The sequence below is a fragment of the Anomaloglossus baeobatrachus genome, chromosome 6 (genome assembly GCF_048569485.1).
Source record: "Anomaloglossus baeobatrachus isolate aAnoBae1 chromosome 6, aAnoBae1.hap1, whole genome shotgun sequence".
In the NCBI taxonomy this organism is placed as follows: Eukaryota; Metazoa; Chordata; class Amphibia; order Anura; family Aromobatidae; genus Anomaloglossus; species Anomaloglossus baeobatrachus.
In genome coordinates this window covers 532,789,045-532,802,131 of record NC_134358.1, presented here as the reverse complement: position 1 = coordinate 532,802,131, position 13,087 = coordinate 532,789,045, and the positions used below count along the sequence as shown (strand labels likewise).

The window sequence follows — 13,087 nt, the reverse complement described above, 5'->3', positions numbered from 1 at the left end:
ATTTCTAAAAGGTTTATTAATATCATCAGATCTATCAAAATAGCTGCAAGCCCCCAGGAAATGAAGGCCTATACCCCTGACATGTTCACCTCCACTATTACTCTATAGATAACGTATCCATCCTACAATACACTCTAATTACAGTATATTTTGGTAATAAAAGCATTAATTAATGAAATAGTTAAGTGTCTGAACACAGGAAAATCTCAGCTGGCATTGGAGGCACACGGTGCCCAGATCGGAGGTGTTACATTCTTCAAGGATTACAGATCCAAATGAAGTACCGAGGAAGCGTAGGCCGACGAACAGCTGATGTATGAAGTAGGCGGAGGCCAGATGGAAAAACCATCACCTTGCTTTCTTCTGACCAGCACAAATGTTATGCATTAATAACATTTTTCAGCCGTATTCCGTTTTTCGTATTTTTTCTTGCAATAGTACGGCACAATGAACCATTGAATTTGCATGTCTGCTTCATTACCCAGTGCATGCCCTAGTCTCATCCATTTTTGCAGCCTTTTTGGCTATGTGCACACAAAGTATTTGAGATAGAGATTTCTGCATCTCTTGGCAGGAAAAACTCAGCAACAAAAACTCACGTTTTGCTATGATTTTATTGCAGATTTTTTTGCCGCCTGATTTTATTGCAGATTTTTCCCATTCATTGGAATGGGTGAAATCTGCAGCAAAAATTCTGCAAAAATTGACATACTGCAGATTTAGTTCTTCACCAAATCTGCTAGGAAAAAAATACTAAATGTGTACAGGAGACTTCAAGGTTCTCATTGACTTTGCTGGCATCAGGAAACACTTCAGGTTTGTGACAAATCTGCACTCAAAAGCGCATGAAAAAATGCAATAAAAACGCAATCTAAATGTATGGGACTCAGTTAAAAGGCACACGGAAGCCGTTTATTTTTAGCAGATCCATTTTTAGCTTCTACAAAAATGGACTCAATGGTTATTATTATTTATTATAGCACCATGTATTTCATTGCGCTTTACAAGTGAAAAAGGGTATATATAATAAAAACAAGTACAATAATCATGAACAATCCAAGACACAGACTGGTAAAGGAGGAGAGGACTCTGCCCGCGAGGGCTCACAGTCTACAAGGGATGGGTGAGGATACAGTAGGCGAGGACTCTGCTCGCGAGAGCTCAGACTACAGGGTAATGATACAGTAGGTGAGGACCCTGCCCGCGAGGGCTCAGTCTACGGGGATGGGTGAGGCTACAGTAGGTGAGGAGCCTGCCCGCGAAGGCTCAGTCTACAGGGGATGGGTGAGGATACAGTAGGTGAGGACCCTGCCCGCGAGAGCTCAGACTACAGGGTAATGATACAGTAGGTAAGGACCCTGCCCGCGAGGGCTCAGTCTACAGGGTAATGATACAATAGGTGAGGATTCTGCCCGCGAGGGCTCAGACTACAGTGGATGGGTGAGGATACAGTAGGTGACGGATCACAGTCTACAGGGGATGGTGGGAACATGCTCTAAGTAAATCATACATCTTTAAGGCTCTGTTCACAGGTAGCTTTTTTATTTTCTTGCAAGAATAATGCATCCTATGGCAAAAAAAAACTTCAGCAGAAATATACCAAGTTTTTGGTGCATTTTTTTTTGCTGCTATCCATTTTATTTTCAGCTACAGTTAGAATGTGAAACAATAGACATGCTGCTTATCAAAAACAAAACACACCATATATCAAAGAAATGCATTTTTAGAAATCTCATTCTTTGTGCTGTTACTGTAAAACCTAGCATTTGTTTTCTGCATGGGAAAAAAAGCACAAAGAAAACTCATCAAAAATGTAATATGGGAACAAACCCTATCAAGGTTGTCTATGGATGGTGGGGAAGGGTCTATTTTGATTTTTTTCCCCTCAGGAAACAGCGCCACTTTTGTCTATAGGATATGTCAGGTACTGCAACTCATCTGCATTTAGTCAGGTGAATGGGCCTGAGCTATAATACCAGGCGAAACCTAGAAATCATGCTGGCAATGCTTTTTTTTTTTTTTCTTTTTAAAGAAGCAGTCCCTCTTCTAATCCTTAACCACATCTTTAAGTTGTCCGCTTCCTTCAGAATTTTTCATAAAATATATTTGCTTATAGCTGATGTGTGCCAGTTACTATTGCCTCTATTAGGGTAGGCACCCAGCTTTCTTCAATGCCTGAATGGCCAGTTTACCAAGTAATATGTCCCCCACCTTGATGTTGCTGCATTTGTGGATAGATTTGCCTGGCGGGAATATAGGAAAGCTAAGTGCCAACCCTTGTTTGGAGCAGTGATAATAGCCATGTTGGTCTTCACCAAGTATTCCCAGATAAAAAAAAAAAGTTCTAGCGAGGAACAGAGCTTATATTTACTGCTGATTTCTTCTTTTTCCACTTCACTTTCAGTGACTTTGTCATAAGTGGGATTAGTAGACATCAGGCCGCTCTCGAAGGGTTAACAAGGGAAACACAAGCATGACCTGACAGTCTGAATTTGTGGAATGTTGGACCTGAATGACTGCAAATCCTTGGCATTGTTTAGGCCAGATGCCTCCTAATTTTCATTTTGTTTGTACTCACTAGGCAAAAAAAGCCCTGAAAAACATCCTGCAGAAATGCACCCATCTGCCCGCACTGGAGCCCCTGCTGCACGACGCCCCACCCAACATACTGAAGCACGTGGTCGGCCAGTTCAGTAAGGTAAGACCCAGCGCAGGACGCCTCTTGCGGGATTTCTGCAATACAGTATGTTCTTGCTCATTCATTGATTACACTTCCAGCAAAGCATTGCATGGACGCAGCATAAAATGTGCGATCCGGGGTGTACATTAAAGGATTACATTTCCCAGGAATGCTACAAGAACCGTGCCAAAGGCTTAGTGTCTTTTAGCACCATAAAAGTGTGTCAACATGCCCCAAGGTGCGTTATTATTCTTCTTAAATGTCCCCCACTCAGAGGGCAGAAGGTTACTACTCCATACTATGTCATACACGCAGAGGCCAACCTCTAGGTTTCCTCCCAAAACGTTTCATGTAGAAAACTGATATTCTTTAAAAAATAAAATCCATCAGAACCATCACCCAGCCACCTCTATGCAGAACTTTACAGTAAAATGATTTGGCATCAACACCGATAGTATGAGTTTTATTACAATCGTCTATTACTCATAGCGGATTTTATGTCATCATTTTTATCACACTGATAAACCACGTTTTCACTTCTTAGTTCTTTTTTTTTTCTTTTTAACTTCACTTTTTTATTTTATTTTTGGCAATGTTTTTGCACATTATCTGCTTTCACTTTTCCTTAAATAAATATATTACTACAGTTTCTTTTTTTTTTTTTTTCACATGCCAAAGCAGAAGGCAATTTACAAGAAATATGTATGGACATATCAGTCCTTAACCAGATTATAAAAATGTTCCCAATTATCACCTGTATGAGAAAGCAAAAGAAAAGGGAAAGAAAGGGAGAAGAGAGCTGAGGAGGCTGAGCCTTGCAACATAATAACCAGAAGAACACTCGAGTTGTGTTTTTGTTTTTTTTTTCTCCTAATCTGATTTTTTTATTGTTTCGAAGAAAAAAGAAACGCATACACAATATAAATGAGCGGATTGAGTTTCAGTCAAATTTCTGGTTTCAATCGATTTGAGATTCAATTTGCAAAAACAAACAAACTGATGGTTAATGTCATTTTACAGTATTGCATAGATTACTCCATAATACCCTGCAGATAGGACATCTAGCAGACTATCGTATATTGTACAGTGGTGGTCAGCACCTGGGCCATCACAGACCAGCGGCTCCCAGTGGAGCACAGATTGTACAGTAGAGTTGTTTTCCATCTCTAAAGTCACTAGTTAAGTCTCTCTTTCCCGTAGAGTGTAAGCTCTTATGATCAGCGGAGTCCTCTCTCTCGCTCCCTCTCTCTTTCTCCTGTAGAGTGTAAGCTCTTATGATCAGTGGAGTACTCTTTCCTGTAGATTGTAAGCTCTTATGGTCAGTGGGGTCCTCTCTCTTTCTCCTGTAGAGTGTAAGTCCTTATAGTCAGTGGGGCCCTCTCTCTCCTGTAGAGTGTAAGCTCTTGTGGGCAGCGGAGTTCTCTCTCTCTCTCTCCTGTAGAGTATAAGCTCTTATGGTCAGTAGGGTCCTATCTTTCCTGTATAGTGTAAGCTCTTATGGTCAGTGGAGCTCTCTCTCTTTCTCCTGTAGAGTGTAAGCTCTTATGGTCAGTGGGGTCCTCTCTCTCTTTCTCCTGTAGAGTGTAAGCTCTTATGGTCAGTAGGGTCCTATCTTTCCTGTATAGTGTAAGCTCTTATGGTCAGTGGGGTCCTCTCTCTCTTTCTCCTGTAGAGTGTAAGCTCTTATGGTCGGTGTGGTCCTCTCTCTCTTTCTCCTGTAGAGTGTAAGCTCTTATGGTCAGTGCGGTCCTCTCTCTCTTTCTCCTGTAGAGTGTAAGCTCTTATGGTCAGTGGAGTCCTCTCTCTCTTTCTCCTGTAGAGTGTAAGCTCTTATGGTCAGTGCGGTCCTCTCTCTCTTTCTCCTGTAGAGTGTAAGCTCTTATGGTCAGTGCGGTCCTCTCTCTCTTTCTCCTGTAGAGTGTAAGCTCTTATGGTCAGTGCGGTCCTCTCTCTCTTTCTCCTGTAGAGTGTAAGCTCTTATGGTCAGTGCGGTCCTCTCTCTCTTTCTCCTGTAGAGTGTAAGCTCTTATGGTCGGTGTGGTCCTCTCTCTCTTTCTCCTGTAGAGTGTAAGCTCTTATGGTCAGTGGGGTCCTCTCTCTCTTTCTCCTGTAGAGTGTAAGCTCTTATGGTCAGTGCGGTCCTCTCTCTCTTTCTCCTGTAGAGTGTAAGCTCTTATGGTCAGTGCGGTCCTCTCTCTCTTTCTCCTGTAGAGTGTAAGCTCTTATGGTCAGTGCGGTCCTCTCTCTCTTTCTCCTGTAGAGTGTAAGCTCTTATGGTCAGTGCGGTCCTCTCTCTCTTTCTCCTGTAGAGTGTAAGCTATTATGGTCAGTGGGGTCCTCTCTCTCTTTCTCCTGTAGAGTGTAAGCTATTATGGTCAGTGGGGTCCTCTCTCTCTTTCTCCTGTAGAGTGTAAGCTCTTATGGTCAGTGCGGTCCTCTCTCTCTTTCTCCTGTAGAGTGTAAGCTATTATGGTCAGTGGGGTCCTCTCTCTCTTTCTCCTGTAGAGTGTAAGCTATTATGGTCAGTGGGGTCCTCTCTCTCTTTCTCCTGTAGAGTGTAAGCTATTATGGTCAGTGGGGTCCTCTCTCTCTTTCTCCTGTAGAGTGTAAGCTATTATGGTCAGTGCGGTCCTCTCTCTCTTTCTCCTGTAGAGTGTAAGCTCCTATGGTCAGTGCGGTCCTCTCTCTCTTTCTCCTGTAGAGTGTAAGCTATTATGGTCAGTGGGGTCCTCTCTCTCTTTCTCCTGTAGAGTGTAAGCTATTATGGTCAGTGGGGTCCTCTCTCTCTTTCTCCTGTAGAGTGTAAGCTATTATGGTCAGTGGGGTCCTCTCTCTCTTTCTCCTGTAGAGTGTAAGCTCTTATGGTCAGTGGGGTCCTCTCTTTTATCTCCTCTCTCTCGATCAACTGGATCGTCCCTCTCCCTTCTGTAGAGTGTCTTAAGGTGCGCAGGGTTTTCTTTTTCTCTCCTCTCCTCCACGTGTAATTTCCAGGCAATTACAATCTTTTCTGTAATGAGATTTGTGCAGATTTATTTGCCTTGAATCAAATTTTGGTGGAATATTCAGTGAAGCCGGCTAATTTGAATTTCAAAAGATTGTCTCATCCCTAGAACACAAAATATTGACAGGCAGTAAAAGAAAAATTATTTTTTTTTCCTACATACTCATTATAAGCCAATACAGAATACTCATAAAATCCTGTATCCATTTCAATATCTTACCACCGTCGCCAATACATAAAAAGGTATGTCACACGTGCTAAAGCCCTTGTAGATACCGCAACTAAATAAAATTAAAAAAAGCAAAAGAGAATAAAGAATGAGTAGAAGGAAAAGAACATAAGAATATTTTTTTTGCAATATTATTATTTAATTTCTGTATCACTTTATAAGCGCTAAGATGATCTTATTTCTTCACACAAATGTAGATAGATTGGTCCTAGAGCTTGCAGTCTATTTTCTTTCTAAAACTTGTAACAGAAGTTCATTTACCAGTCATAAAGTGATGACGCATGCTCACTACCACTCTATTCAAACAGTAGGCTTTGCGGCCCCTATTTGTATCAGTCAGACCAGCACGAGTACATTTACGCTTTTGATAGGTGGTAAATGTATTTAGTGGGACAACCTCTTTATTTGGCTCCCTAGCCGCTGACACTTCTGTATACCAGTGATACAGACATGTTGTAACGTTACCTAAACTGGTCCCCAATATCAGAATTACAGGTGCATCTCAATAAATTAGAATGTCATCAAAAAGTTAATTTATTTCAGTAATTCAATACAAAAGGGAAACACACATATATTATATATAGTCATTACACAAAGAGGGATCTATTCCTATATATTATATAGAGTCATTACACACAGAGTGATCTATTCCTATATATTATACAGAGTCATTACACACAGAGGGATCTATTCCTATATATTACACACAGTCATTACACACAGAGTGATCTATTCCCATATATTATATATAGTCATTACACACAGAGGGATCTATTCCTTTATATTATATAGAGTCATTACACACAGAGGGATCTATTCCCATATATTATACAGAGTCATTACACACAGAGTGATCTATTCCTATATATTATATATAGTCATTACACACAGAGGGATCTATTCCTATATATTATATATAGTCATTACACACAGAGGGATCTATTCCTATATATTACACACAGTCATTACACACAGAGGGATCTATTCCTATATATTATATATAGTCATTACACACAGAGGGATCTATTCCTATATATTATATATAGTCATTACACACAGAGGGATCTATTCCTATATATTATATAGAGTCATTACACACAGAGGGATCTATTCCTATATATTATATAGAGTCATTACACACAGAGTGATCTATTCCTATATATTATACAGAGTCATTACACACAGAGGGATCTATTCCCATATATTATATATAGTCATTACACACCGAGGGATCTATTCCTATATATTATACAGAGTCATTACACACAGAGGGATCTATTCCTTTATATTATATAGAGTCATTACACACAGAGGGATCTATTCCCATATATTATACAGAGTCATTACACACAGAGGGATCTATTCCTATATATTACACACAGTCATTACACACAGAGTGATCTATTCCCATATATTATACAGAGTCATTACACACAGAGTGATCTATTCCTATATATTATATGTAGTCATTACACACAGAGGGATCTATTCCTATATATTATATATAGTCATTACACACAGAGGGATCTATTCCTATATATTATATATAGTCATTACACACAGAGGGATCTATTCCTATATATTATATATAGTCATTACACACAGAGGGATCTATTCCTATATATTATATAGAGTCATTACACACAGAGTGATCTATTCCTATATATTATACAGAGTCATTACACACAGAGGGATCTATTCCCATATATTATATATAGTCATTACACACCGAGGGATCTATTCCCATATATTATATATAGTCATTACACACCAAGGGATCTATTCCTATATATTATACAGAGTCATTACACACAGAGGGATCTATTCCTTTATATTATATAGAGTCATTACACACAGAGGGATCTATTCCTATATATTACACACAGTCATTACACACAGAGGGATCTATTCCTATATATTATATATAGTCATTACACACAGAGGGATCTATTCCTATATATTATATATAGTCATTACACACAGAGGGATCTATTCCTATATATTACACACAGTCATTACACACAGAGGGATCTATTCCTATATATTAGAGTCATTACACACAGAGTGATCTATTCCTATATATTATATATAGTCATTACACACAGAGTGATCTATTCCTATATATTATATATAGTCATTACACACAGAGGGATCTATTCCTATATATTATTTATATAGTCATTACACATAAGGCTATGTGCACATTAGAAAGTGCCTTTTTCTTAAGAATAAAACGAACCCTCTGAAAGAATCCCGCACCTGCGGTAATAAACGCACCAAAACTGCAACGAAATCCGCATGTGGTTTTGCCGCGGATTTACCACAGATTTTCCGCAGGTTGGTCCCTGCGGATTTTTACCATTATCTATGGCAAAAAATGCAGGTACCTGCGGAAAAAAAGTGACATGCTCATTAATTCCGCAGCGGAAAATCCGCGGGTATAAAAAAACGCAGTGTGCGCACAGCATTTTTTTAAAACCTATAGGATTTGCTGAGGAATGACTGCAGCAATGTTAGACACATTTTCTGCAGCAAAATTCCTGGTAAATCCGCAGCGTGCGCACATAGCCTAAAACTATGGGGGGCGGCTGGAGTGGAGGTGTGTCAAATTTTGCAATTACTTTAAAAAGTCACGATTGATGAATCAGGCAAAACATCTGGAATAATTAAACTCCATCCACAAAACAGGGAAAAACAAAACAAACAAACAAAAATATACGTGAATAGACAAGCACATTAAAATAGAATAAAATGATGAGGACATTATAAAATAGAATAAAATGATGAGGACATTATAAAATAGAATAAAATGATGAGGACATTATAAAATAGAATAAAATGATGAGGACATTATAAAATAGAATAAAATGATGAGGACATTATAAAATAGAATAAAATGATGAGGACATTATAAAATAGAATAAAATGATGAGGACATTATAAAATAGAATAAAATGATGAGGACATTATAAAATAGAATAAAATGATGAGGACATTATAAAATAGAATAAAATGATGAGGACATTATAAAATAGAATAAAATGACAAATTTTGAAAATTTGAAAAAAAAAAAGACGCAAAACCGAAGATCATACCAAAAACAGGCGCTAATGCTATGATGGTGTGCACAGAACAATGGTATAAATGCTCGCTCTGTGTACATGGAGGTGCCAAAACTGGTTATTAAACAGCCGCCTTTCACCGTAGATGTAGCTGATGGTTTAACAGCCGAGGTCAGCCATTGTAAGTGCCGCATCACACACCGCACTGATCATCATGTGGCAGGCGATCTGTGAATCTGTGCTCACCATGTGTACAGATAAGATCAGAGCTCTCCAAAAGGCTTGCATCTTTAATCTGCTCAGATAGCTAATAAAATGTACTCTGAGCCATAAACACTTGCTATAGAGAAAATAAGTATAATACCGCATAATAATATACCGTATCTTTCGCCTCTTGTTTGTCAGGAAGATCCTCATTGTAGCATAGAATGGTTTATCTTTCCTGTTTATTGAGTTACATTTGTATATAAGGCCTCCTTGTGTTCTAAGGTTTTCCCTACTCATAAAAACGCACAATTAAGACAATACCGGTTCTGCCATACACTATATACAAAACAATAAAATAATAATAAAGCTTCCTGTTCAATGTGTGTGCAAAAGCCGAGAGCGTCTCTTGTCCAATTTGCAGGTAGACCCTCAACAATGAAAACACTGTGAAGATTTAATGCTTCCCTTAACACAAAAATCTCAGCTAGGTTTCCCTTTTTTTAATGAGGCACTGAAAAGTTATGAACTTGAAATAATTGTAGGGCCGCTCACATGCACACTCCACACAAGTGGAATGCCGCCTTAGGGCATTACAGGCCATGAAATGATTTCTTTAATAAAGAAGGATGGGATATTAAAGGAGTCTTTTTGTCTCATTAGGTAACGGCAGACCACAGCTGCATAAAACGGACTAAATATAACATGAATCTGAAAAGTGGCTTTCATCCAATCTGGCTCCCAGCGAGCTTTACATTATTAGATACAGACATGCATCCATGCTTGGGGTGGAATCCCACAGCACAGTTGTGGCCCTTTTAGGTTGACTTGCTAACTTCACAGAGGCTAATAGGGGACCACAAACATTGCAATTATTCCTTAATTAACGTTCTCCGGTGCCTGTTGTTATTCTCGCCACCTATAAGGATGTGCAGAAGAGCACAACTGTGCTGGAAGATGTAGAAATAACACTGCACGAGGGAGATAATACGCTCGTCTCCATAGGATATTGTCTAAAGGGCCATTTACACGCTAACGATATATCGTTGGGGTCACGGTGTTTGTGACGCACATCCAGCACCGTTTGCGACATCGCAGCGTGTGACAGGCAGGAGCGACCTTAAACGATCGTAAAAGAGATAAAAATCGTTGGTATATAAGAGGTCATTCATTTACCAAAAATCGTTGTCTCGTACGTAGTGATGTTGTTCCTCGTTCCTGCGGCAGCACACATCGCTGTGTGTGACACCGCAGGAGCGACGATCATCTCCTTACCTGTGTCCACCGGCAATGAGGAAGGAAGGAGGTGGGCGGCATGTTTCGGCCGCTCATCTCCGCCCCTCCTCTGCTATTGTACGGCTGCCGTGTGACGTCGCTGTGACACAGCACAAACCACCCCCTTAAAAAGCAGGCGGATCGCTGGCCAGAGCGACGTCACAGGGAAGGTAAGTCCGTGTGATATGCCCGTGTCGCACAACTGACGGGGGCGGGTACGCTCGCTAGCTATATCGGTACCGATATCGCAGCGTGTAAAGTACCCTTAAGGCCGCTTTACATGCTAAAATAAATCTTACGATGTGTCGGCGGGGTCACGTCGTAAGTGACACACATCCGGCATCGTAAGTATGATTGTAGCGGGTAAATTGCGTGCAATTGCGATTAAACGAAAATCCGTTCATCGCATGCACATCGTTCATTCCTCAAAGATTGAACGTGCGGTTGTGCAATGTTCCCGAGGCAGCACACATCGCAGTGTGTGACACCCCGGGAACATTGAACGACAGCTTACCTCCGTCCGCGGCTCCTGCCGACAATGCGGAAGGAAGGAGGTGGGCGGGATGTTTACGTCCCGCTCATCTCCGCCCCTCCACGTCTATTGGCTGGCTGCCGCGTGACGTTGATGTGACGCCGAACGTCCCAACCACTCAGGAAGTGGCCGTTCGTCGCCCACATTGAGGTCGTATGGACGGGTAAGTACGTGTGACGGGGGTTAATCGTTTGTGCGACACGTTCAACAAATTTAACATGCCACACATACGATGGGGGCGTTGCAAATCGCATACGATATCGTATGCGAAATTGCAACGTGTAAAGCAGGCTTTAAGTCTATGTGCCCACGGGTGATCGTACCTGCGGACATTTCTGCAGGTATTTCCGCAGGTTCACGTAGCAAATCCCTGGAATCCGCAGCTATCCATTGCTGCGGTATATCTGCAGAATTGTTGCGGTAAACCTACGGAAACAGTACGGATTTCCTGCGGAATTCCCGCCCTGTATCTCCGTAGTGGAAAGGCAGGAATTCGCAGATAATTCCGCATGAATAATTGACATGCAGTTTCGTGCGGCTTTGGGTAATCCACAGCATTTTCCACAGCCGCAAATACCGCAGCATTGATACAGCACTCCCCAAATCGCATAGGATAACATGGGGGGTGTCTGTACTTTCGTAAACTCGCTGATTTATCTGCGAAATCTAGAAAATCTGTGGGTTTTCCGCAGCAAAATCCGCAGTTACTTTTTCCCGTGGGCACATGGCCTAAGGGTGTATGCTGCAGTAATTGAGCTTCATAGGTTTGGCTGATATCTCCAGTTATGTTTTAAAAGGAAATCTGTCAGCAGGTTTTTGCTAATTTGAGACCCTGATCCCAGCAATGTGTCACTTACTGGACTGCTTAGTGTAGTTGTAGCGCAGGCGTTTGTGTAGGGACGTCGACTTATTGCCCCGGCAGAGTCGCGTCCTCCCCCGGCGGGGATCTGGCACAGAATTCCTATTATCTCTGGTGGTGCTAACCCCTCCCCTCCCCCTTTTTCTCCCCCCCCGGCCATCCACGTGTGCTGCTGCCTCTTTCCCCTCTGGAGCCCTGTACATGCTGCACAAGGTTCCCAGGAGTGCACCTAAGAAGTGTGCGCACAAACCGGCCCTCCTCTTAAAGGACCGGCGTGCCATTTCCAGGAAATGCCTCTCGCAACTCCTCTAGTTAGTCAGTGGTCCAGTCTGCTACCTAGCTAGTTGTCAGGTCCTAAGCTCCTGTCCTGTTAACCCCATGTCTGTCAACACTACCTGCCTTCTCATTCCTGTCTATCCCTACCGTGCCCAACATTCCTGTCTATACCCACCTGTCCAGCCTGCCTCAGTCACCCCACCTGTATCTATACTTGAGTCAGTCAGCTGCCACAGTCCCGGTCACTGCCCAGGGAGTGGTGCCTTGCGTCCACCTCATGGTGGGCGCTTAGTTAAACCTCTCCAACAAAGGGGTCCCCCCGGTGGTCCAGTGGGGTCCACTAATCCTGCTCGCTGCCTCTACACTGCTCATGAGTGGTACAGTAGGTTTGATAATATACTGCTGATTAATCAGTGATTTTATCAGTAGAGGAATACTTAGAGTGCTGCCAGGTAGTCCAGCGTATTCATGAGCTCTGAATAACCCATCCCACCTCTGATTGGCTGCTTTCTGCCCATACACTGTCACACAGAACACTGCCAATCAGAGGTGGGGGGTGGCGTTACAGAGCTCCACATTCAAACAATGGTTAGATCTGCAGCAGATAAAACTGATTTTCTCAAAATGACAGCAAGCAGCCCAGTAAGTGACACATTGCTTAAATCAGGGTCTCTGCCCCTGCAATATCCTGTTATCAGATGGGGGAGAAAAAAAAAAACCTTCTGACAGACTCTCTTTAAAGTTCCTTAAAGGGAATGTCCTTCTTAAAAAAAATATTATAACATAGCTTACAAAAAAACAAACATCTGTAGCTCGCCCCCTTGAGCCTGGTGCTGGCTCTCTACAGCGGCTGAAGTGGTGATTTCACGTCTACAGCGCACAAAACCACTGCAGCTAATTACTTCCATTGTAGATCTCTGAGCTTCGTGATTGGCAGCAGCAGTTAAGTCAGTCGATAACGAAAAGTGT

General features: G+C 41.7%; 1 protein-coding gene across 2 annotated transcripts in view; it reads left to right on the top strand.

Annotated features, from left to right (window-relative positions):
• Nucleotides 1–13,087, top strand: part of SPAG6 (sperm associated antigen 6) — a 266,300-nt gene that overhangs the window by 232,438 nt on the left and 20,775 nt on the right. For both annotated transcript variants that reach the window (XM_075316806.1, XM_075316807.1), the window contains one exon: nucleotides 2,582–2,698. In XM_075316806.1, coding sequence (XP_075172921.1) covers nucleotides 2,582–2,698 — 117 coding nt within the window. The remainder of the gene's footprint in view (nucleotides 1–2,581; nucleotides 2,699–13,087) is intronic.